Source organism: Erpetoichthys calabaricus, chromosome 11, assembly GCF_900747795.2.
Source record: "Erpetoichthys calabaricus chromosome 11, fErpCal1.3, whole genome shotgun sequence".
Taxonomy (NCBI): Eukaryota; Metazoa; Chordata; class Cladistia; order Polypteriformes; family Polypteridae; genus Erpetoichthys; species Erpetoichthys calabaricus.
The window spans coordinates 60200330-60226130 of record NC_041404.2 but is presented as its reverse complement, the minus strand read 5'-3'; the positions used below and the strand labels follow the sequence as shown (position 1 = coordinate 60226130).

At 44.0% G+C, this 25801-nt stretch overlaps 2 protein-coding genes across 16 annotated transcripts in view; one reads left to right on the top strand and one right to left on the bottom strand.

Moving 5' to 3' along the window:
- LOC114660439 (serine protease inhibitor Kazal-type 1-like) overlaps positions 1-25801 on the top strand; it is an 821621-nt gene that overhangs the window by 50190 nt on the left and 745630 nt on the right. The gene's annotated exons all lie outside the window — the stretch shown is intronic.
- LOC114660438 (serine protease inhibitor Kazal-type 1-like) overlaps positions 15696-25801 on the bottom strand; it is a 565538-nt gene continuing 555432 nt past the window's right edge. For 10 of the 11 annotated variants that reach the window (XM_051934264.1, XM_051934263.1, XM_051934259.1 and 7 more), the window contains one exon: positions 15696-15869. In XM_051934264.1, the coding sequence (XP_051790224.1) occupies positions 15824-15869 (46 nt within the window). In that variant the 3' untranslated portion in view covers positions 15696-15823. The remainder of the gene's footprint in view (positions 15870-25801) is intronic. The other variant, XM_051934250.1, reaches the window with a different exon arrangement.

Here is a 25801-nt window from a genome sequence, read left to right as displayed (position 1 = left end):
TCTGTTCTACGTACTCCTATTGTTTCTTTAAGCTGTTATTTTTACTACTACATTAATACATTAATTTCTACCTTAAGTATTAGAATTTTAACAGAGTGTCTGGAATGTTTCATCAGAACGTGAAATAAATAGGAACTAAAACTAAACCTTCCATCAGTATAAAGTCTTGCAAACATTAACATTCTGTTCTATTTCACATTAAAAATATACAAATTGTAGTATTTATAACACAAGGAGTGGATGGGAAAAAGAAATAAATATATGACATGCATCAGATGCCTTATAATTTAAATTTATTTGTATTTAAAAAGGTCCTAAGGGTAGTTAGTGCATCACACCTTTGCATACTGAGAACTGGAGGTTCTGCTTCTTTGTCAATTAAACATTACAGTATTTTAAACTAATCAGAAAGTATTCTGCCATGATGTTGCCAAATACAGTGAATATATAAAGTCTACACACTGCTGTCAAAGTCGCAGATTTTGTATAATAAAAAAATGAAACCAAGAGAAATTCTGTCAGAACTTCTTCTACAGTCATGACCCAAGTGTTGTTTTTCACAAAGTTTGCTGGCTCAGTGTTTTTAGATCTTTGTGTCAGATGTTTCTGTGTTATACTGAAGTAGAATTACAAGCATTTCAGAAGTCAGTCATTCTCCAACCCGCTATATCCTAACACAGGGTCACGGGGGTCTGCTGGACCAAGCACACACACACACTAGGGACAATTTAAGATCGCCAATGCACCTAACCTGCATGTCTTTGGACTGTGGGAGGAAACTGGAAGTTTCAAAGGCTTGACATGATGTTTTTTGCAAAGAGTCAATAATTGGCAGTGTTGGCCTTTCTTTTCTTTTTCAAGACCTCTGCAACTCGCCCTGGCAGGCTGTTAAGAAACTTCTGGGCCCAATCCTGATTGATGGCAGCCCATCCATATTACTAACCGAAGGTTGTAAACCGGATATGGACGCAGGGTGCTGGGCGCATCAAGGCGTACACGCACTGCCACACTGCACAGAAAACACAGAAACAAGAAGGTTGTAAACCGGATGTCACGCGCACTGTTGCACTGCAACGAGCCCGCCACCTGTAAACTAGACTTGCTCTAATCCACTGTGCCAGTAATGTAGATCACATAACGGTCATTCAGTTTGGCGCCCGCCCCAGAGTCAAACGCAGCGGCGTCCCAAAACGCTGTGGCACCTGCCCCAGAGTCAAACGCAGCAACTTCCCAAACCGCGGCGGCTTCCCAGAGTCAGTAGGTGGCGCCCAAATAACAACGTAATGCGCCGTGGCACCCGCCACCTGAGTCAAATGCAGCGGCTTCCCAAAACGCAGTGGCTTCCCAGAGTCAGTACGTGGCGCCCAAACAACACAACCTGTGAGCTACACTTGCTCTAATCCACTGTGCCAGTAATATAGATCACATAACGGTCACAGTCTCTAACCCAGCGGCTTCCCACACTCAGTGGCTGGCACACAAACACCACAACCTGTAAACTGAACTTGCTGTGCAAAACTCTGCCAGCAGTCGCTGTTAGCACAGGCAACGGAATCACGTCTCCACAAAACGAGACCGCTTTACTACAGATATGCTTATGTAGTTACATGACATTTCCCCAGACGCACCCACCCCCCATGATATGTCATCCATCCAGGTATCGGACGGAACAGAAACTGATTGCCATTCTTGGATTTCCAATTCGCTAGCGAATCGCGGGCTTACTAGTTCTTGCATAATCAGAATTGGTGGGTTTTTGTTTGTCCACCCGCCTCTTGAGGATTGACCACAAGTTCACAATGGGGAGTTTCCTGGCCATAGACCCAAAATTTCGATGTTTTGTCCCCTGAGACACTTAGTTCTCCCTTTTACCTTATGGCTCGGTGCTCCATCATGCTGGATTGTTCATTGTTGGTCACCAAACTGTTCTTGTTCGTGGTAGCGCTGCTGCCTCGCAGTTAGGTTCGCTTCCCGGGTCCTCCCTGTGTGGAGTTTGCATGTTCTCCCCGTGTCTGCGTGGGGTTACTCCGGTTTCCTCCCACAGTCCAAAGACATGCAGGTTAGGTGCATTGGCAATCCTAAATTGTGCTTGGTGTGTGTGTGTCCTTACCAGACTTACTCGGACCTTACTCCTTTTCTATGTTAACTAATGTTGTCTTATTTTAATTTTGTATTTTCTCTTTTATCTTTCTTTTCTTCATTATGTAAAGCACTTTGAGCTACTTTTTGTATGAAAATGTGCTATATAAATAAACGTTGTTGTTGTTGTTGTGTGTGTGTGTGTGTGTGCCCTGCGGTGGGCTGGCACCCTGCCCGGGGTTTGTTTCCTGCCTTGTTCCCTGTGTTGGCTGGGATTGGCTCCAGCATCCCCCCGTGACCCTGTAGTTAGGATATAGCAGGTTGGATAATGGATGGATGGAATTACTGCAGTAGACTGGCTAAGAATAACCTATTCCACTGTCATAAGAATTGTACATTGTACAAAAAAAAAACATTTGAATGTGCACACAAGTATTAATCCAGGTTTGCATGGCCCCATAAAGTGATAGTTTTAAAAGGGGTGACACTAATGAAGAGAAGGAATCACATTGCATGACAGTTGCAGTCAAAATATAGAACCTTTTTATTGAACACATTTTGCAAACAACTTAAACTAAAACATTGACATCATATTTTCAACCATCCAAAGAGGCATTTAGACGTAGTAAAGTATCCAGAGGTGCTTGTCAAAGGTTGTATTGTACTGAACATGTCTTAGAAAAGGAATAAATAGTAAATATTTCTTGTAAACCAACTACACTTTCTGTTAATGTTAACAATCTCTGTCCACTGACACGTTAAAGTGACTTTTAAAACAACTTTACCATTATTGAACTGCATAATATTTAAACTAATAAATAATAACAATAAATAATAGTGCAACTTTCATTAATAATACTATTACTTCAAGACTTCAAGCCCAGGTGCATTACACATCCATCCATCCATCTATTTTCTAACCCGCTGCATCCGAACACAGGGTCACGGGGGTCTGCTGGAGCCAATCCCAGCCAACACAGGGCACAAGGCAGGAACCAATCCTGGGCAGGGTGCCAACCCACCGCAGGACAGTGCATTACACAGTATTCACCAAATAAAAATAAAATAAAATAAAACAAGTGCAACTTGGTGATGACATCTTTACCAACTGAACCATCATTAAGGCAAATTGCATTAATATGGACCTTGCTTCATCCATCCATCCATTATCCAACCCGCTATATCCAAACTACAGGGTCACGGGGGTCTGCTGAAGCCAATCCCAGCCAACACAGGGCGCAATGCAGGAAACAAACCCCGGGAAGGGCGCCAGCCCACCACAGGACCTTGCTTCAAGCTAAGCTATTTAGATAAATAATAAAACTGTAATTTGCATTTATAATGCTATTTGTGGTATAGCCCTACGGAATCATATTAGGGCCACCAGGGAAGAAAAAAAAAACGATGTCGAGAATAAAGTCAACATTTCCACTGTATTCTCAGTTTATTTTGTCATTAAAGTAGAATGTTGTAAACTAAACCATCCATCCGACCATTATCCAACCCGCTATATCCTAACTATAGGGTCACAGGGGGTCTGCTGAAGCCAATCCCAGCCAACACAGGGCGCAAGGCAGGAAACAAACCCCGGGCAGGGTGCCAGCACACCACAGGGCACACACACACACACACACACACTAGGGACAATTTAGGATCGCCAATGCACCTAACCTGCATGTCTTTGGACTGTGGGAGGAAACCCACGCAGACATGGGGAGAACATGCAAACTCCACAATAGGGAAGACCCGGGAAGCAAACCCAGGTCTCCTTACTGTGAGGCAGCAGTGCTACCCACTGTGCCACCGCTCGTAAACTAAACTTCATCCTAAAATCAATGTTTAATTTACTAGATTTTCTCAAACCCCGTCATAAGTTAATGTAGCACATTAAATGCTTTGTGTTGTGTTCCCCGTCCAAAAGGTCTATAAACAGCAAACTTACATATTTTTCAGATCCTTCCAAGTACTCATGCGATAAATTCAAAAGTGATGCTGTGGCATCCTCTGCACCTCTCTTTGCTGTCTATGCAAATAAGTGAGGGTCCTCAGTTTTGTTAAGTAGTTGTTTCTTAATTATCTTCTCAAAGGATTTCATAACATGTGAAGTTAATGCCACTCATCTAAAGTCACTTCATGCTTTGTCCATCCACCCATCCATTTTCCAACCCGCTGAATCCGAGCACAGGGTCACAGGGGTCTGCTGGAGCCAATCCCAGCCAACACAGGGCACAAGGCAGGATCCAATCCTGGGTAGGTTGCCAACCCACCGCAGTCATGCTTTGTGGTGTGCAGTTTTTGCCAATGAAATAACAGCTGCCTATTTCCATAGGCTGGGCAGTTACTGTAAATCCAGGGACATTTCAAATATGGAGTGGAATATTGGAGAGAGCTCCTCTGCACAGTAATGAAGCAGACAGCCACTTACTCCGTCTGGACCCAAGGTTTTATTTGTGATATGTGTTTTGCTTAAGGACCTTTCTGACATCATTCTGGTCAAACAAGGACCGACTCCTGGTTCCAGTCCTCGGTCTGTTCTTTTGCTTACTTAGTTCTGAAGCACAATCCTGTGTTTCAAATATGGAAAAGAAACTCATTCAAGTTTTACACCAGTGATGGCGAACCTTTCGGGCTTGGCGTGTCAAAAATTCTGAAAAATGCCTAACTTGACTCTGCTGGCGTGTCATCCTGCTAAACAAAAGAGAAACCATTCTTTACATTTTCATTTATTTATAAAAATAAATACAGCCCAATCATGTGTGGTGCTTTGTGTTATAAAAGTAAAAGAAAAATCAGTGAGTTACAATAGAAAAAAACAATATGCGCACTGATAAGTGGGCTTAAAATAGTGCACTATAATATTACCCTACTTTTAATAGTAATTTTGAATTGAACTGAAAAACAAATATGGAACACATTGCATCAGATTTGACATGAAGTAATGATTTTTTTTTTGTTGCTGACTTTTAATAGATAAGTCTCTGAAATTGGTGGTAGGTACTTTGTGCACTTCAAGGCCAAGAAAGCAGCGCTAACTTCATCTGTCAGTCGGTTTCTTTTGGCCATTTTAATGTTGTTTAGCAGTGAGGATAAGGTCTCGCTAAAGTATAACGTGGAAAATAAGCCAGGGATTAAGAGGGACAGTTGAGAGAAATGTAAAACGGCAAATGAAATGAAGACGACTTGCCCTTTGTAGAAGTGGAACCATCCATCTATCCATCCTCTTCCGCTTATCCGAGGTCGGGTCGCGGGGGCAGCAGCTTGAGCAGAGATCCCCAGACTTCCCTCTCCCCGGCCACTTCTTCTAGCTCTTCCGGGAGAATCCCAAGGCGTTCCCAGGTAAGCCGAGAGACATAGTCCCTCCAGCGTGTCCTGGGTCTTCCCCGGGGCCTCGTCCCGGATGGATGTGCCCAGAACACCTCACCAGGGAGGCGTCCAGGAGGCATCCTGATCAGATAGCCGAGCCACCTCATCTGACTCCTCTCGATGTGGAGGAGCAGCGGCTCTACTCTGAGCCCCTCCTGGATGACTGAGCTTCTCACTCTATCTTTAAGGGAAAGCCCAGACACCCTGCGGAGGAAACTCATTTCAGCCGCTTGTACTCGCGATCTCGTTCTTTCGGTCACTACCCATAGCTCATGACCATAGGTGAGGGTAGGACCATAGATCGACTGGTAAATTGAGAGCTTCGCCTTGCGGCTCAGCTCCTTTTTCACCACGACAGACCGATGCAGAGCCCGCATCACTGCCTACGCCGCACCGATCCGCCTGTAGATCTCATGCTCCATTCTTCCCTCACTCGTGAACAAGACCCCGAGATACTTGAACTCCTCCACTTGAGGCAGGATCTCGCTCCCAACCCTGAGAGGGCACTCCACCCTTTTCTGGCTGAGGACCATGGTCTCGGATTTGGAGGTGCTGATTCCAGTCCCAGCCGCTTCACACTCGGCTGTGAACCAATCCAGAGAGAGCTGAAGATCATAGCCTGATGAAGCAAACAGGACAACATCATCTGCAAAAAGCAGTGACCCAATCCTGAGACCACCAAACTGGACCCGGTCAACGCCCTGGCTGGGCCTAGAAATTCTGTCCATAAAATTTATGAACAGAATTGGTGACAAAGGGCAGCCCTGGCGGAGTCCAACTCTCAAATGGAACCATGGAGTGAAAAAAATGTCGGTACTTGACTCTGAGGCTAGGGATCTGACCTGGCAATCAGAAGGTTGCCGGTTCGAATCCCGTAAAATGCCAAAAGGGACTCTGCTCTGTTGGGCCCTTGAGCAAGGAAGGCCCTTAACCTGCAATTGCTAAGCACTTTGAGTAGTGAGAAAAGCGCTATATAAATGCAAAGAATTATTATTATTATTACTTTGCAGACTCTTATCAAGACAGTATACAGAAATGGTCTTTGAGATTAATAACTTCCCTACCTCTGCAGCAGCGTTGTTTATGGAAGCTCTGAACTGCACAATGGTAAAAAAAAAAATTATGGGATAACACTTATCTTGTACGTATCCTGTATATACTACGTTTATGATATTTTAACATACTGTACATATGGGATATGTTGCTGAACTGGTTCCTGGCACAAAATAATTCAATTCACTTCATATGAGCAACAAATGTAAAAGCAGATTTCTCTCAAACGCTGATAGTGCGCTCATTTTGGAGACTGTGTGGATGCTGAAAGTCGGGAACGACAAGGAAACGGACATCAATATAAAATAAAAATCAATTTCTTCATTCTTGGTGAGAGGAGGCAGGCTGCAGACCCTGTCACGTTCCAGTGTACTACAAACCGTCAGCCTGCTAGCAGGAAGCTGAGACTTCCTTTAATACTCAATTTCGATGACAAGAAGAAATAAGAAAAAACACGGCAGTTCATTTTGAAGTCATACACATAGCTTGAGGTCACACCCTGGATTGCAACATGCAGGAGCACACAGTGTTTTTTACAGACAAAAAGTGGTCAGTATTTTCACAATTTTAAGAAATACACTTCTGCTAACTTACACGTACATAAGAGCAGTTATAGCGGTTATAGGGTGTATGCAACTCAGCGGTTTTAGACAATGCTCACTTCCTCATTCTTGTTTTCACGCACATTGCTCATAAAATATCAAGGGTTACATAAAGGATAGTTCAGTACATTACATTAGTTATAAAGAAATGATATTTCTTTCGGTTAAGTTTAGGGCAGATTTCAAAATCCTCCTTGTAACATATAAAGCATTAAATGGCCGAGGTCTGGCTTACTTGTTTGAACTTATCATGACTTACAAACCTGAGCGCACATTAAGATCTCAAGATGCCGGTCTGCTTAGGATTCCAAGGATTAATAAAATAACGGTGGGAGGTCGAGCTTTTAGTTACAGGGCCCCTAAACCGTGGAGTGGTCTGCCTGCTACTATCGGTTGGTCTTAGCTTTTAAATCCCGGCTGAAGACTCACGACTTCAGTTTAGTACACCCTGACTAGAGCTGCTGATTAACTGTACAGACTGCATCTCTGTTGTTAGTCATTAGCACTAAAACAGAAGTAACATGATAGTTAGAATTGGATACTAACCCTCACCTATTCTGTTTCTCTTCTCTGTACTCAAATGTGGCACTTGGTGCCACAGCCCACCTACCAAGTTGTTTTACCTGCCTAAGATAAAGTCATCCCTGATGGAGGATCGCAGGGATCGTGGGAGAGAGGGGTCCTTTCATCGGATTAGCGCTGTTTCAGCTGTGGAATGGCCAATAGGGGGAGGCAACTTGATGGATGAGGTCTCCAGGACTCTAAAAATATCCAAATCATATTATGGGATATCATCTACTGTTAAATTCTGCTCCGTACTTCTAAAATTTTTATTTTTATACTGTACTGAGGATTTGTTCTGTTCTATGTATTGTATTGTATTGTATTGACCTCCTTCTTTTGAAACCCACTGCATGCCCAGCCTACCTGGAATGGGGTCTCTCTTTGAACTGCCTTTCCCAAGGTTTCTTCCATTTTTCCCTACAAGGTTTTTTTGGGAGTTTTTTCTCGTCTTCTTAGAGAGTCGAGGCTGAGGGGCTGTCAAGAGGCAGGGCCTGTTAAAGCCCATTGCGGCACTTCCTGTGTGATTTTGGGCTATACAACAAATAAACTGTATTGTATATTCTTATAGCTTTAGTATCTGCATTAGATTACATTTGTTCAGTTATCTTAAGCACATTATTTAATACATAAGTGTCACACTTCTTATAGTTCTATTAGCATCATACTTTTATTATTTGGAAAGACTGATGCACCTTAATTCTAAATTTTCTTTCTCAACTGCATTTGCAGATCTCTCCATTGCGTCATGAAATCGAGCTTCCGGTGCAGCAGTTATCTGGAACTTTGTACCTCTGGTAAGGTCGCACTTGGCAATCAGGTTTAGGCTGAATGAGAGACAAAGAATGGCTCACAATGACCCTGATGATGATGGTGCAAATTAGAAAACAATATGCCCTGCTCAGGATTGGGTATCACGACTCACTGGAATCGGGCCCGGGGTGGCATTCAGTGAAAAATGCCTGGTGGTTGGGCAGCCCCCATAACCCAGCTGGGCTCAGCCCAAAATGTTACTATGCAGACATCTTGTGGGCTCAACCCACTTTAGGACAAAGAGTGAGGATCGAGTGAGATGTCAGTTTATTGGCAGGCACAGGTGGGAGAGGCCTACACAGACTAGACCCTGGCAATGGGGGGGACTGGCTTTGGAAACTTCATTTCTATGGTGAAGAACAACAACAACAACAACATTTATTAATATAGCACGTTTTCATAATAATAATAATAATACATTTTATTTATATAGCGCCTTTCCCATGCTCAAGGCACTTACAGAATATAATAAAGAACGGCAGAATATACAGTATATAGCATTGTACAAACCAGATAAATAAATAAAGAAGATTAAGACAGTAAATTCTGAAAAAAACAGACAACATAATTGATGGTCTCGCACACACATACAGGTTACATTGGCATCTTGACAGAGAAGTAAACTGAGAGAAGGGTAATAAAGTCAATCAGAGCTAAAAGCCTTCCTGAACGATGAGTTTAGAGTTGTTTTTTAAAAGAATTCATGGAGTCAGCTGACCTGATTAATTTTGGTAGGTCATTCCAGAGTCTGGGCGCTATACAGCTGAAGGCCCTGCTGTCACCCATGGAGTGTAGATTAGTGAGGGGCACAACATGATTACCAGAATCAGAGGACCTTAGTGGGCGGGCAGGCACATAGTGATGGAGAAGGTCACTGATGTAGTTTGGCGTGAGGTTATTTAAAGCTTTGTAGGTTATTAGTAGGATTTTATATTCGATTCTGTAAGACACAGGGAGCCAGTGGAGACGGAGCAGGATGGGTGTTATGTGCTTGCTGCTGCTGGTTCGAGTAAGGACTCTTGCAGCTGAGTTTTGAATAAGCTGGAGCTGTGATATAAGATTAGAAGGGGCACCTGCCAGTAGGGAATTACAATAATCGATGCGGGATGTGATAAAAGCATGGACAAGTTTCTCAGCATTAGAGAAGGAGAGGAAGGAGCGAATACGGGATATGTTACGGAGGTGAAAGTAAGAAAGTTTCTTAATGTAATTTATGTGGGCGGAATAAGTGAGGGAGGAATCAAAAATGACACCAAGATTTTTTACAGTAGAGGCAGGTCTGATGAGATGACCGCCAAGATGGACTGGGAAGGAGCTCATTTTATTAAGTTGCATTTTAGTCCCAATTTGCAGGAGTTCAGTTTTATTGCAATTTAATTTTAAAGAGTTCTGCTCCATCCAGGTTTTAATTTCACTAAGGCAGGTTGTGAGCTGAGAAAGCTCTGATGAAGTTCCACTTTTAACATTGAAGTAGAGCTGGGTATCATCTGCATAAAAATGATAACCCAATCCATAACTACGGATAATATGGCCAAGGGGAAGCATGTAAATACAGAAAAGCAGAAGACCGAGGACAGAGCCCTGAGGAGCTCCTTGTGTGACTGGCGCTGAGCTGGATCTGCTGTTGCCAAGACTAACAAACTCTTGCCTATCAGTCAGATAGGACTTGAACCACTGGAGGGCAGTGCCAGAGATACCCAGCATGTTCTCCATTCTGGACAGTAGGATGTCATGTCTGACTGTGTCAAATGCTGCACTGAGGTCTAACAGAATTAATACGCTGGTTTGTCCAGAGTCTGCTGCCATAAGCAAATCATTGGTTACCCGTAGCAGAGCAGTTTCACAGCTGTGCCGCGCCCTGACACCAGACTGAAAGGGTTCATCAAATTATTAGAGGTTAGGTAATTGGTGAGTTGGGAAGCTACAACACGCTCAAGAACTTTTGACAGGAAAGGTAAGTGGGAAATAGGCCGGAAATTGTTAAGATTGTCAGCATCAAGGCCAGGCTTTTTTAACATTGGGGTTACAGAAGCAATTTTAAAAGTGAGCGGCACGGAGCCAGTGTCAAGGGATGAGTTTATTATTGTTGTAACAGTCGGGATTATGGCATGAAGGCAGGATTTAAGTAGTGTGGTGGGGATGGGGTCCAGTACACAAGTAGTCGGCATCATCTTACAAAGCAGGTTATTAACAAACGCAGAAGTGACTGGTGAGAACTTAGAGAAGGAGCTGGATGGAGTGGGAAAACAGGGAGAGATATAAACAGATGATATATTTATGTTAGTTGAATTATTTAGATCTTTAATTTTGTTACGGAAAAAGTGGAGGAATTCCTCACAGACTTCAGTAGAAGAGGTAGTTGGACCAGATGCGGGTTCGAGTAGTTTATTAACTACAGAGAACAAAACCCTTGGGTTATCATGGCCACTTTCTATTATTCTGCCATAATGGGTGTTCTTGGCAGAAGTTAGTGCTTCTCTGTAAGCTCTTTGGTGGTCAGAGAAAGCCTGGATGTGCACGGTGAGGCCAGTCTTACGTGACATTCTTTCAAGGTGTTGGCCAGCTGCTTTCATAGATCGCAATTCTGAGTTATACCAAGGAGCTGAGCGTTTAAAGGAAACCTCCTTATGTTTTAAAGGAGCTGTTTTATCTAATGCTGAGTGAAGGGCTGTGTTATAGTGGTGAACAAAACTATCTAGTGTTGGTGGAATAGGTGCAGACAGTAAAAGATCAGAAATGGATCCAGAAAGGATAGAGGGACAGATATTTTTAAGGTTTCTGTAAGAAATTTGTCGTTTACAGGTAAGAGGTGGGAGAGGTAATGAGACAGTGAAAAATACTGCTTTATGGTCAAAGAGTCCCAAATCAGTGCTGTAAATGTTGGCAACAGATAGTCCAGAAGTGCAGATCAGGTCCAATATATGACCGCCAGAATGGGTTGGAAAATCAACATGTTGTGTCAAGTCAAAACAGTCCAGTAAGGACAGGAATTCATTTCTCAGTTTAGATGTGGGGGTGTCAATATGGATGTTGAAATCACCAAGAAGCATAATTCTCTGAGAGTAAGAGCTTAGGTGGGTCAAAAGTTCAATCAGATCGGATAAGAAGGATGCATTGTATTTTGGGGGACGATAGAGAACAATGAGTGAGACAGGACTTGATTCCGTTGTTAGTTTAAGAGCCAGGCACTCAAAAGACAATGGGCAGTCAATTGGGATTCTTTTAACGTTTAAGTCTTCTCTGATAATTACTGCCAGCCCGCCGCCTTGTCCTGAGCTGCGAGGCTCTGAGTGGAAAGTGAAACCAATTGGAGTCGCCTCTGTGAGAGACGCAAATTCGTTTGGTTTTTGCCAAGTCTCCGTTAAACACAGAATATCAAGTTTGGTGTCAGTGATGAGTTCTGACAACACCAATGCTTTGCCATTAAGCGACCTCGAGTTAAACAGTGCAACATTACATAATGAGGCTTCTTTCTGCACAGAGCCGTAATCAGGGTTTATTTCCACATAATGCAAATTTGGCACGCTGACAATTCTATTTCCAGGGTCATGAGAAGGACGGCGTATTCCTGAGCAAATGCTGCCGGTGGTCTTACAAACGATGTAGCTCAAAGTGCTTTACAAGATGAAGAAAGAAAAAAGAAAAATATATAAAAAATTTGGCAATACTAATTAACAAAGAATAAAGTAAGGTCCTATAGCCAGGGAGGACAGAAAAAAACAACAACAAAAAAAAAACTCCAGAAGGCTGAAGAAAAAAAAAATCTGCTGGGGTTCTCCATGAGACCACCCAGTTACCCCCCATTAAGGCATTCTATGGGCATTCTACCTAACATCCATCCATCCATCCATCCACCCATCCATTTTCCAACCTGCTGAATCTGAACACAGGGTCACGGGGTTCTGCTGGAGCCAATCCCAGCCAACACAGGGCACAAGGCAGGAACCAATCCTGGGCAGGGTGCCAACCCACCGCAGGACACACACACACAAACACACCCACACACCAAGCACACACTAGGGCCAATTTAGAATCACCAATCCACCTAACCTGCATGTCTTTGGACTGTGGGAGGAAACCGGAGCGCCCGGAGGAAACCCACGCAGACACGGGGAGAACATGCAAACTCCACGCAGGGAGGACCCGGGAAACAAACCCAGGTCCCCAGGTCTCCCAACTGCGAGGGCAGCAGTGCTACCCACTGCGTCTACCTAACATCAATGATCTAAATCAGTCTTCAGGTTTTCAGGGTTCTTGTGGAAGAATTAGATGATTATGGTCATGTGGACCTCTGGCCTTCAATCCATAAAAGTAGGGACAGCACGGTGGTGGGGGCACAGATCGCCAACACAGAAAACTGGAAAGAGAACAGCAAAGAAAGTAGGGGTTAGTACTGAATTTGGAGCAATGAAAATAAAATAAAAGATAATTCAATACATATACAGAATATCAGGGTTACACTACAACGAAGCTCTGGGAAAGCCATGTTAACGTAATGAGTTTTTAGCAGTTTGTTAAAGTGCTCCACTGTTTACCGAATTTCTATCAGTAAACTCATATTCCAGATTTGAGGTGCATAACAGCAGAAGGCCGCTCGTCTCACCACTTCTGTTAAGTTTAGCTCTTGGAATTCTAAGCAGACTCTCATTTGAAGATCTAAGGTTACGATTTGGAGTGTAAGGTGACAGGCATTCAGAGATATAAGATGGAGCAGATTATTTAAGGCTTTATAAACCATCAGTAGGATTTTAAAGTCAGTTCTAAATGGCACAGGAAGGAACCTGAATTAGTGCAGGAGTTGGAAAAGTACCAGCTAGATGATCACCTGCTTGTCCCCTCTTACCACATCCATAAACCTTCTCTTAGGCCTTCCTCTTAACTGGAAGCTCCATCCTTAGCACCCTTCTCCCAATATACCCCTCATCTCTCCTCTGCACATGTCCAAACCAGCGCAATCTCGCCTCTCTGACTTTGTCTCCCAGCCATCCCACTTGAGCTGACCCTCTAATGTCCTCATTTCTAATCCTGTCCATCCTCGTCACATCCAATGCAAATCTTAGTATCTTTAATTCTGCCACCTCCAGCTCTGTCTCCTGTGCCACCGTCTCCAGCCCATATACCATAGCTGGTCTCACTACCGTCCTGTAGACCTTCCCTTTCACTCTTGTTGATACCCGTTTGTCACAAATCACTCCTGACACTCTTCTCCACCCACTCCTCCCTGCCTGCACTCTCTTCTTCTCTTCTCTTCCACAATCCCCATTACTCTGTACTGTTGATCCCAAGTTTTTAAACTCATCCACCTTCGCCAGCTCTACTCCCTCATCCTCACCATTCCACTGACCTCCCTCTCATTCACACACATGTATTCTGTCTTGGTGGTCCTTCATTTCTCTCCTCTCATATCTCCACCTCTCCAGGGTCTCCTCAGCTTGCAGATCACAATGTTATCAGCAAACATCACAGTCCACGGGGACTCCTGTCTAATCTCGTCTGTCAGCCTGTCCATCACCATTATAAATTAGAAAGGGCTCAGAGCCGATCCCTGATGTAATCCCACCTCCAACCACTCTACACTCAATGACCCATAATAATAAAGTGAGGACATGTTTTCAGAAAGATTTACAAATTTATTAAAAATCAAAAACTGGAATCTCACATCTGTAAAAGTATTCAAACCTCGCAGAGCACCTGGTGACATCTCTACAAGCTTTGAACTCTTGGATTTGGGCAGTTGATCCTGTTCCTCCTGACAGATCCTCACCAGCTCCATTAGATTAGATTGGATGGGAAGCTTCTGTATGCTGCCATCTTCAATTCTCTCCACAGACTTTCTATGGGATTTATGTCTGGGCTGTGGCTGGGCCACTGAAGGACCCTCTGAGACTTGTCTTGAAGCCACTCCAGCATTGTCGTGGCTGTGTGCTTCAGGTCATTGTCATGCTGAAAGGTGATCTGTCTCATCCCAGTCTGAGATGCTGTGCACTCTGGAGCAGGTTCTCTTCAAGGTTCTCTCTTTATTTGGCTTCTTTCATCCTCTCCTCAGTTCTGACCAGTCTCCCTGTCCCTGCACCACCATAGCCTGACTCTGCCATCACCAAGATAACCGACGTCATTTGCTTCATATGAGAATGCTCAGGAATGATGTCCCTCACCAGTACATGCAAAAAGGTGCTATACAAAGTCATAAGCAGGTGAGGTCATCCTCCAGCAGTGACTGCGTCATCCTGTGGTCACTGTGCCTGCTGGGCGCCTCAATGCAGAAAAATGAAATGGTGTTTATAGTAGGAAGGCGTTATAATAAGAAAAGGCGCTATATAATGAAAAAGTGGCAGGTTCAGACTCCAAGAGTGACTCCTTGTGAGCTGAGTGAGTCTCTGTGCCTGCCAGGCCTGAAATACAGAAATGTGGAAAGAAGCAGCGTTCATGATGGAAAGGCGCTATAAAAAAGGCCACACCATCAAATCATAACTTGTCTTTCTCAGTTTCTAGCAGCAAGCTGACGAGTCTCTGCACCTGCTAGTCCTTTAACTATAAAAGGGATTGGTGTTCATAATAGCAAGGCACTATATAACAAAAAACACTGAAGAAGGGGATAAGGTGGCACATTCAGCCACCAAGAGTGACACTCTGTGAACTTAGCGAGTCACTGCACTTGCCATGGCTCTCAGTAGACAAAAATGGAACAAAATCTGATGTTCATGATGAAAGGTGCTATATAAAATCATAAGGTCACAAATTCAAAGCCGAGCATTGACTTTGTGTCACCAGTGAGTCAGTATGCCTGCTAGACCTAATAATAAGATGATAAGATGGCACATTCAGTCACCAAGAGAGACAATCTGTGAGCTTAGCGAGTTGCTGCACTCATCATGGCTCTCACTAGAGAAAAATGGGTCACAATCTGGTGTTCATGATGAAAGGCGCTATATAGAATCATAAGGCACTAAACTCGGTCTTCACCATTGAGTTCCTTTGCCACCCAAGGCAGCTACCTTGCCTGTTAGGCCACATTGTGGACAAAATGGTGTTTACAATAGAAAGACTCTGGGCTTATGAACTCCTCCAGTGACAGGCGCAGCATCCAGCAATGTCACTCAAAAGAGCCGTCACACCTGCCAGGCCTTACAGTGTGAAAATCTGGAAAGATCTGTGGAATGGTGTCATGATTGGGAGGTCACAGGCGGTAAACACAAACACAATAAACATGAGTCCAGAATCAGCTTTCATGCCAGAAGTAAACGTTTATTTCAGATTTTAAAGGATGCAGGGGTCAGCAGAGGGGCAAAGGGGGCTTGTGAAGTGCAAAGTAGAGCGAAGATCAGCAAACCTCCAGGTGTTCCTCTATGAATTCAACAGGCTCCATTTTTTGCCACCCATATCTCATTTACTGTACGTCTGTAAAGGAAAGATATATGAAGAATAAAACCAGAGACGTGACACTTCCTTCATTCCACTCACAGGAGACTTTAAGAGCCGCGCTCAGCTCCACCTGCACACCTGAGACAGGTATGGGACGGCGACACCTGTGGTGGTCCTGGATCAGGTGACCACTGCCCACTCTGCACGACAGCTTAGTTAATTAAAGGAGCACATTGCATACAGGGAGTCAATATGTAGAATATTATGGGATATCTGAGCTGTTTCAATCTCATTATGTCAGACAAATCCTGGCTGACGTTGTACACTCATGATGAATGAGGACAGAAGTGACTAATAATTATTAAAAAGTTCAGATGACCCCAAACACACCTAGCATGCTGGACCACCGTGCCAATTATATGACCTGCCTGTGATCTGAGTGTAAAAAAAAGAAAAAAGAAGCCACTGTGTCCTGCCTGGAAACTGCTTCACTACACACCCTGAAAGGCGCTATATAGAAGTCCTAAACCTGCCTGTTCACTCGCAGTCACAGATCTTCTGACTGTTGTCTGTTGAAATATGGAAGCCACAAGATGGTCTGACTAATATAAAAGTTAGCTAGGGAACATCTGTGAAATAGAAGGTTAGGATGAAGGAGAGCAGGGTTTCAAAAATAGAGAAAAATAATAAATTGTCAGAGTCATCCTCAGCAGTGTGAAGGCCAGCTGCTCTTGTGTTGAGACAAGGACAGAGTTCAGTGACAATGTGACACGTGTGTGCCAATCAACAGGCACTCTGAGGTGCCCTCATTACTGAGTAGAATTACCTGAACTCGGAAGTTTTAAATTCTTCACCTCAAACACCTGCCTGACCTTGAGACCCCCGCACTGCTCACCTGGAGGCCATCGTGGCCCACTGAGCGAGATCTGCTGGTCTCAACTCAACACACAGACCTGCAGGTGACGGAGTTTGCATTTTTGTCCACAGATGTCAGTCACTGATGTTGAATAAAGTCACTCACTGATAACGTCAGCCGCACTGAAGGTGACAGTCCTAAACCGACGTCACATTACTGCTCTTCAGAGAGGATGTCAGACTTGGAAACTATAGCTGCTGATCTCGTCACCTGAGGATGCCCACTTACTGTATGTGACTTAAGCCACATTTATTATGTCACACTATACAACTTCTAGTTACAGGGGATGTCAAACTTGATGACCACATTTGCCAGTCTCATCACCTGTCTACACCAGTTTAGAAGACTAGAAACCACAGGACATGGTGTATTTAAAACTTCTAGTCTGAGGGGATGTCACACTTGATGACACAGAGCTGATGATCTCATGGCCAATCTCTTTGTCCAATTATGTCAGTTTATACTAGAAATGACTGGGCATGTGACGTTACACGACTTCCAGTCAGAAGAGTTGTCAGATTTGATGACTCCTCTTGCTGATCTCCTGGATGATCTCTTTAGAATTTACTTGCAATGTCATCTTACGTGACTCCGTGATGACTCGTCCAGCACAGTGTCACATTTCCACAATGCCGCATGTCCTTCATTTGTTTTTTTTTATAACCGCCAGTAACGTGCTGTCTGACTCAGCTGTTTCCCTTGCTCAGAGTTTACAGGTGCGGTGAGTTCAGCCACCGTATCTCCCCCTTGCTTTCATTTTTCGATTTTTATCTTGGTTTTTAAAACATGAGACATCACAAAGATGTTCTAAATGTCTCATGTTGCTTTTTTGCTCATCACAACAGTCACTGGATTGCACTTCCTGCTTGGCACTGATTGGCTGTCAGTGTTACTGCACATAGGCTCCGCCCCTACAATTTAAGGCCACATAACCTGTTGGAGGCCACGAGTCACAAATTGGTTGGACTGAGAAGCTGGGGATGTCAGACGACACGACTGCTGATCACAGGACACGCACTGTGACACCCCCCCCCCAACTTGATGACATTATGTAAATGAGCTCTGTGACTGAAAACATCTGGAAAGGTCATGTAACGTGACATGGCCTTAGACTGGTATGCTCAGGTGATGAGATCACCAACAGCGGTGCCCAGCTTTAAACTCCCCTCCAGTTTGCAGTTGTGTGATGTGACAACAACAAGCCCCCTCTGATCCCACCCTCATAAACCACCCTGTTAAAAGGGGGTCTCTTACAGGCAGAAAGTTCTTGATGCCGGTGCATACTTGGGAAGAGAGCCCTAATAGACACAGTGAGCACAAACACAGAGAGAAGAATCAGAAAAGGGAAGAATTAAAGAATTAACAGCAGAAGTGCACTGCGGACCACCGGCTAACCAGCTCTCCACCAAACACACAGCAGCCTGACACTTCGACTAAAGAAAGAGCATTTGCAGAAGTATACAGGGAGAGAGTTTGGAGACTTTTACTGAGAGGCTGTTTTTCTGTTCCTCAGTGAGTAAGTTTATCAGCAGTGACACATTGTTGAAATCTGGAAATTAGAGAGCTGTAACTGAAGATTATTTCAAGCTGGAACTCACCTTTGAAAGGCGCTATATAAAGTTAAAACAATGCCTGCACAGTCACCATCACTATGGGGTCCTGAGTGACTCAATTCACCTGCCAGAGCTCACAGGACACAAATGAACTGTTTTACCTACAGAGTGGCTTAGGATAAGTGTCACTTTAAAACGGTCACCTCATCTCATTTTCAGACCTGGAGAGCATCTAAGTAGCACTAAGGCAGGACACCAGTCCACCACTGGTCCCACTCACACTCATACTAGGGGCAGCTGGGAATCGACAATGAATCAAACCTAACCCATGCAGACAGAGTGAAACCGTGTCACCTCTACATGACAACATCTGAACTTGGGATCTGAGCCCAATATTCAGGGTCCGTGAAGCAGGGGCACTAATCACTGTGTCACCATGCCATTAAATGTAGAAAGGTGCTATATACAACAAATAAGGTTCAATCCAAGTCATGTAGTCCCTCTGTGAACCTTTGTTAGTCACTTCATCTTCAAGGAAACATTGCTGCTCTATGAAAATCCCACTAAAAATGGAATTCACTATGAAAAGGCGCTATATAAGTCATCAGCCTGACTTTCCACTCCTACCAACCGTGGACTGTCTGTGTTGATCTGAATGAGCAATTTCATTGTAGGGCCTGTAATTAAGAATTCAGACTATTACTGGTGAGGAAGGCAAGCTCTATTGTAGGCACGGAGCTGGACAGTTTGACATCTGTGGCAGAGTGACGGGCGCTGAGCAGACTCCTGTCAGTCATGGAGAATCCACTGAACAGGATCATCTCCAGACAGAGGAGCAGCTTCAGCGACAGACTGCTGTCACCGTCCTGCTCCACTGACAGACTGAGGAAATCGTTCCTCCCCCAAACTATGCGACTCTTCAATTCCACCCAGGGGGGTAAATGTTAACATTATATAAAGTTATTGTCTGTTATACCTGCATTGTTATCACTCTTTAATTTAATATTGTTAATATCAGTATGCTGCTGCTGGAGTATGGGAATTTCCCCTTGGGATTAATAAAGTATCTATCTATCTATCTATCTATCTATCTATCTATCTATCTATCTATCTATCTATCTATCTATCTATCTATCTATCTATCTATCTATCTATCTATCTATCTATCTATCTATCTATCTATCTATCTATCTATTGTGTTCTACCTGCATTAGTGACTTAAGATGGAGTGGACTATCAAAAGGTGCTATATAAGTCATAGGTTTGTTTGTGAACTTCTTATCATGGCCTGCCTTGTGTGAACTTGTGTAGGTCCCCTCCCTGCTGGGGCCCATAATGTATTTACAGTGCTGAGTTTTAACTTCAATTGTGCCTAGAGATGGACTTCATTATGGAAGGGCGCTATATAAAATCACCAAACAGACTTATTCAGTCCCCACTGTTGATTCTCTAGTCATTAAAGTCAGCTGTCTAAAAAAGTCAATATCTGAACGCTCAGGCAGGTTTCATTTGAACAATCTGGACGAGAAGAGGCCATTCAGCCCACCGAAGCTCACCAGTCCTGTCCACTTAATTCGTCTAAGATTACATCAAGTGGAGTTTTAAAAGTTCCTACAGTCCTCCTGTCTACCACTGTCACTTATTCCAAGTGTCTGTGGTTCTCTGTGCATAAAGAAAAATCTCCTAATGTTTGTGCAAAATTTCCCCTTAACAAGTTTTCAGCTGTGTCCCCGTATTCTTGATGACCTCACTTTAAAATCACCGTCTTGATCCACTGGACTAATTCCATTCATAATTTTAAACACTTCAGTCAGGTATCCTCTTCATCTTCTTTTGTTTAAACTTTAAAGGCTCAGCTCTTTCAATTTTTCCTCATAACTCATCCCCTGTAGCCCTGGAATCAGCCCAGTTGCTCTTCTCTGGACTTTCTCCTGTGCTGCTCTGTCTTTATGGAGACCCAAACTGCACACAGGACTCCAGATGAGGCCTCACCAGTGTGTTATAAAGACTTGAGCAGAACCTCCTGTGACTTGTACTCCACACATCAAGGTGCTATATAACCTGACAGTCTGTTAGCCTTCTTAATGGCTTCTGAACACTGTCTGGCAGTTCATAGTGTTGTCCACTACGACTCCTAAATCCTTCTCATAAGGTGGACTCTCAATTTTCCAACCCCCCATTGTGTATTCAAACCTCACATTTTTACTTCCTATGTGTAATTCTTTACATTTACTGACATTAAATTTCATCTGCCACAAATCTGCCCAAGCCTCTCTGTTGTCCACGTCCTTCTGTAATGATATAACGGATTCCAAATTATCTGCAAATCCACCAATCTGGGTATCATCTGTAAACTTAACCAGTATAAGGGATGGCCAGCAGTCCAACTTGGCCGGGACACTGAAAATATGCTAGATGGCAGCTGCCCTGGTTTAAGGTGCTGCCATGGGTTCCCACAGGGCACCATGGGACTTGGAGTTTGATATACAGTGCTGTGAAAAAGTATTTGCCCCCTTCCTGATTTCTTATTTTTTTTGCATGTTTGTCACACTTAAATGTTTCAGATCATCAAACAAATTTTAAATATCAGACAAAGATAACCCAAGTAAACCCAAAGTGCAGTTTTTAAGTGATGATTTTATTTATTAAGGAAAAAAAAGGTGTTCTATTCAATAAGGGCGCGCACAAAAAGGTGAGCTTCAAAAGGGCGACCTCAATTGGGTGCAGCGAATAAAGGCAAACGCAACAAAATTATTACAGTGAATTTATTAGATAAAGGCAATGATTGAACGTATAAAAAGGCAAAAGCAAGAATATTAAAACATCCAATTAATTAATGCATGAACTTCTAATGAACTATTTCTAAAGCTCTCTATATTTCGTTGTTTCCTGCTCTTACTCATTGTTGTGTTACACTTGAAGCTGTAGATTATGTGCAATGCCATGTAGATATTCTATTATTATCCACTGTTATTATCTATCTATTATTATCTAAATTATCTACGAATGCCTTAATTAGCCGCGCTCAAATTGAGGTCGCCCTTTTGAAGCTCGCCTTTTTGTGCGCGCCCTTATTGAAGGATACCAAAAAAAACTATCCAAACCTACAGCACTGTATAAGCCCTGTTGGGTACAGAGGGTGCCGCCAGGGGGTGCTGCTGAAAAGACATGTGGTATGACGTTTCCGCCATAACCCGGAATTACTTGCAGACCATGTGGGTGTAAGAGCAGAAGCACTTCTGGGTTGGCCAATATAGAAAGGACTGGACTGACCTCAAAGAAAGGAGCCAGAGTCGGGTGGTAATTGGACGAAGTGCAGTTGAAAGAGACAGATAAAGAAGAAGAATTCAATATTGTGCCAATATTGGCTGTGGTGGAGGAAACAATTGGAAAGAATTTCTCAATCAAAATAAGATCATTGTGCTTTTAACTCGTGCCCTGTGTCTGTTGTGTTGTGTTGGAGGAGCGACTGTGCCCTCTAGTGTCCACACCTGTTCATTACTTATATTCCTATCTAAATCCATCCATCTGTCAATTATTCAACCAGCTACATCCACACTACAGGGTTATGGGGGTCTGCTGGAGCCAATCTCAACCAACACTGGCGCAAGGCAGGAAACAAACCCCGGGCAGGGCGCCAGCCCACTGCAGGGCACACACTCACACACACACTAGGGACAATTTCGGATTGCCAATGAACCTAACCTGCATGTCTTTGGACTGTGGGAGGAAACCCACGCAGACACGGGGGGAACATGCAAACTCCATACAGGGGGGACCCGGGAAGCGAACCCAGGTGTCCTTACTGTGAGGCAGCAGCGCTACCACTGTGCCACCCTCTTATCTAATAATAATAATAATTCTTTGCATTCATATAGCGCTTTTCTCACTACTCAAAGTGCTCAGCAATTGCAGGTTAAGGGCCTTGCTCAAGGGCCCAACAGAGCAGAGTCTCTTTTGGCATTTTACGGGATTCAAACCGGCAACCTTCTGATTGCCAGTGCAGATCCCTAGCCTCAGAACCACCACTCCGCCCATCTAAATCATTTATAAATATTTAAAAATAGCAGTAGCCCTAACACTGCCCCCTGCTGGTCACCACTCTTAACATCTCCCAATTCTGATGAGGTTCCTCACACCGTCACCCTCTGCTTCCTGTGTCTGAACCAGTTCTGCACCCATTGACATTCCCACTTCTCTTAGTTCGATGCCCACCCTCTCATGTGGCACCTTATCAAATGCTTTCTGAAAATCCAGATCAATAATCTCATCTGCTCCACTCTGCTCGTATCCTTGTGTTGCTTCCTCATAGAATTCCAGCGTGTTGATAAAACACGACCTCCCTCTTCTGACCCCATGCTGACTGTTCAGTTAAACTTCTGTCCTTGCCAGGTGTTGCTCAATCTTATCCTTAATAATTCCTTCCATTAATTTCCCTGTGATGCACATTAAGCTTACTGGCCTATAGTTGCTTGGATCGGTTCAGTCCCCCTTTTTATATAACGGGATGATATTTGCCACTTTCCTAGTCCTTCAGAATCTCCCCAATGTGCAGCGACTTCCCAACAATATGTGTCATGGTTTTATATCTGCACTCGCCAGCCTCCTTAAGAACTTGAGGATAAATATTATCTGGTCCTGGCAGAGCCGTCTTAACAGCTTCATAGTAGAGCAATGGGGCCCCTGTTTTGATAGCAAAAGAGAAACACACATACAGAGCATCCAGAAAGTATTCACAGCGCATCATCACTTTGTCCACATTTTGTTATGTCACAGCCTTATTCCAAAATGGATTCAATTCATTTTTTTCCTCAGAATTCTACACACAACACCCCATAATGACAACATGAAAAAAGTTTACTTGAGGTTTTTGCAAATTTATTAAAAATACAAAAACTAAGAAATCCCATGTCCATAAGTATTCACAGCCTTTGCTCAATACTTTGTCGATGCCCCTTTGGCAGCAATTCCAGCCTCAAGTCTTGTTGAATATGATGCCACCAGCTTGGCACACCTATCCTTGGCCAGTTTTGCCCATTCCTCTTTGCAGCACCTCTCAAGCTCCATCAGGTTGGATGGGAAGTGTCGGTGCACAGCCATTTTAAGATCTTTCCAGAGATGTTCAATCGGATTCAAGTCTGGGCTCTGGCTGGGCCACTCAAGGACATTCACAGAGTTGTCCTGAAGCCACTCCTTTGATATCTTGGCTGTGTGCTTAGGGTCGTTGTCCTGCTGAAAGATGAACCGTCGCCCCAGTCTGAGGTCAAGAGCGCTCTGGAGCAGGTTTTCATCCAGGATGTCTCTGTACATTGCTGCAGTCATCTTTCCCTTTATCCTGACTAGTCTCCCAGTTCCCCACAGCATGATGCTGCCACCATCATGCTTCACTGTAGGGATGGTATTGGCCTGGTGATGAGCGGTGCCTGGTTTCCTCCAAACGTGACGCCTGGCATTCACACCAAACAGTTCAATCTTTGTCTCATCAGACCAGAGAATTTCCTTTCTCATGGTCTGAGAGTCCTTCAGGTGCCTTTTGGCAAACTCCAGGCGGGCTGCCATGTGCCTTTTACTAAGGAGTGGCTTCCGTCTGGCCACTCTACCATACTGGCCTGATTGGTGGATTGCTGCAGAGATGGCTGTCCTTCTGGAAGGTTCTCCTCTCTCCACAGAGGACCTCTGGAGCTCTGACAGAGTGACCATCAGGTTCTTGGTCACCTCCCTGACTAAGGCCCTTCTCCCCCGATCCCTCAGTTTAGATGGCTGGCCAGCTCTAGGAAGAGTCCTGGTCGTTTCGAACTTCTTCCACTTACGGATGACACTGTGCTCATTGGGACCTTCAAAGCAGCAGAAATTTTTCTGTAACCTTCCCCAGATTTGTGCCTCGAGACAATCCTGTCTCGGAGGTCTACAGACAATTCCTTTGACTTCATGTTTGGTTTGTGCTCTGACATGAACTGTCAACTGTGGGACCTTCTATAGACAGGTGTGTGCCTTTCCAAATCATGTCCAGTCAACTGAATTTACCACAGGTGGACTCCAATGAAGCTGCAGAAACATCTCAAGGATGATCAGGGGAAACAGGATGAACCTGAGCTCAATTTTGAGCTTCATGGCAAAGACTGTGAATACTTATGGACATGTGCTTTCTCAATTTTTTTATTTTTAATAAATTTGCAAAAACCTCAAGTAAACTTTTTTCACGTTGTCATTATGGGGTGTTGTGTGTAGAATTCTGAGGAAAAAAATGAATTTAATCCATTTTGGAATAAGGCTGTAACATAACAAAATGTGGAAAAAGTGATGCGCTGTGAATACTTTCCGGATGCACTGTAGGCATCAGAAATAACCTGAACCCCATGCTCATGGGGCCCCCAGGCAACTGCCCTGCGTGCCCATGCGTTAAGATGGACCTGGGTCCTGGTGATTTGTTTGATTTCAGCCTGTTTAATCTGAGCGGCTCATCTCTGTCTACAATTTCTAAATCACTCAGAACTTCCTTAGTAGTTTTCCATTTGCCACTGGGAGGTTATCCACTAGGCGGCACGGTGGCGCAGTGGGTAGCGCTGCTGCCTCGCAGTTAGAAGACCCAGGTTCACTTCCCGGGTCGTCGCTGCGTGGAGTTTGCATGTTCTCCCCGTGTCTGCATGGGTTTCCTCCAAAGACATGCAGGTTAGGTGCCTTGGTGATCCTAAATTGTCCCGTGTGTGTGTGTGTGCCCTGCCCGGGGTTTGTTTCCTGCCTTGTGCCCTGTGTTGGCTGGGATTGGCTCCAGCAGACCCCCGTGACCCTGTAGTTAGGGTATAGTGGGTTGGATAATGGATGGATGGAGGTTAACCACTTCCTCACATGTGAAGACCTCCAAAAAAGTTTAGAGCGTCCTCTGTTTCACTGTCTGTATCTTTTAATTCCCCTTTACTTGTCCTGTTTCACTTCACCTCCTCCTTGATTGTTCCTTTACTACTAAAATAGTCAAAGAATCCCTTAGGATTGTCTTTTGCCTTATCTGCTCTATTCCTCTCCAAATGTCTTTTAGCCTCCCTGATATCCTTCTTCATGGTTGCCCTCATGTTCTCATACCCCCTACGATTCACTTTGGAGTTATTAGTACGTTAGAGGATCGGCTCAGGTTGGACTGTTGGGATTCAAAGTCAGAGAAGCGAGATGGCGTTGGTTTGGAGAGATGCTGGGTATATTGGGAGAAGGGTGCTAAGGATAGAGCTGCCAGGCAGGAGGAGAAAACGAAGGCCTAAGAGAAGGTTTATGGATGTGGTGAGAGAGGACATGCAGGTGATGGATGTGAGAGAACATGATGCAGAGGACAAAGATATGGAAGACGATGATCCGCTGTGATGATCCTTAACAGGAGCAACCAAAAAAAGAAGAAGTCTCATACGCCTTGTTTGTCTCCTTTTTCCTTTGCCTCTTCTTTTTTAGCCCACTGCTCAGTATTTTTTAATCTCCTTTGTGATGGGTGACCTCAGCCATTACCCAGCTGGGAC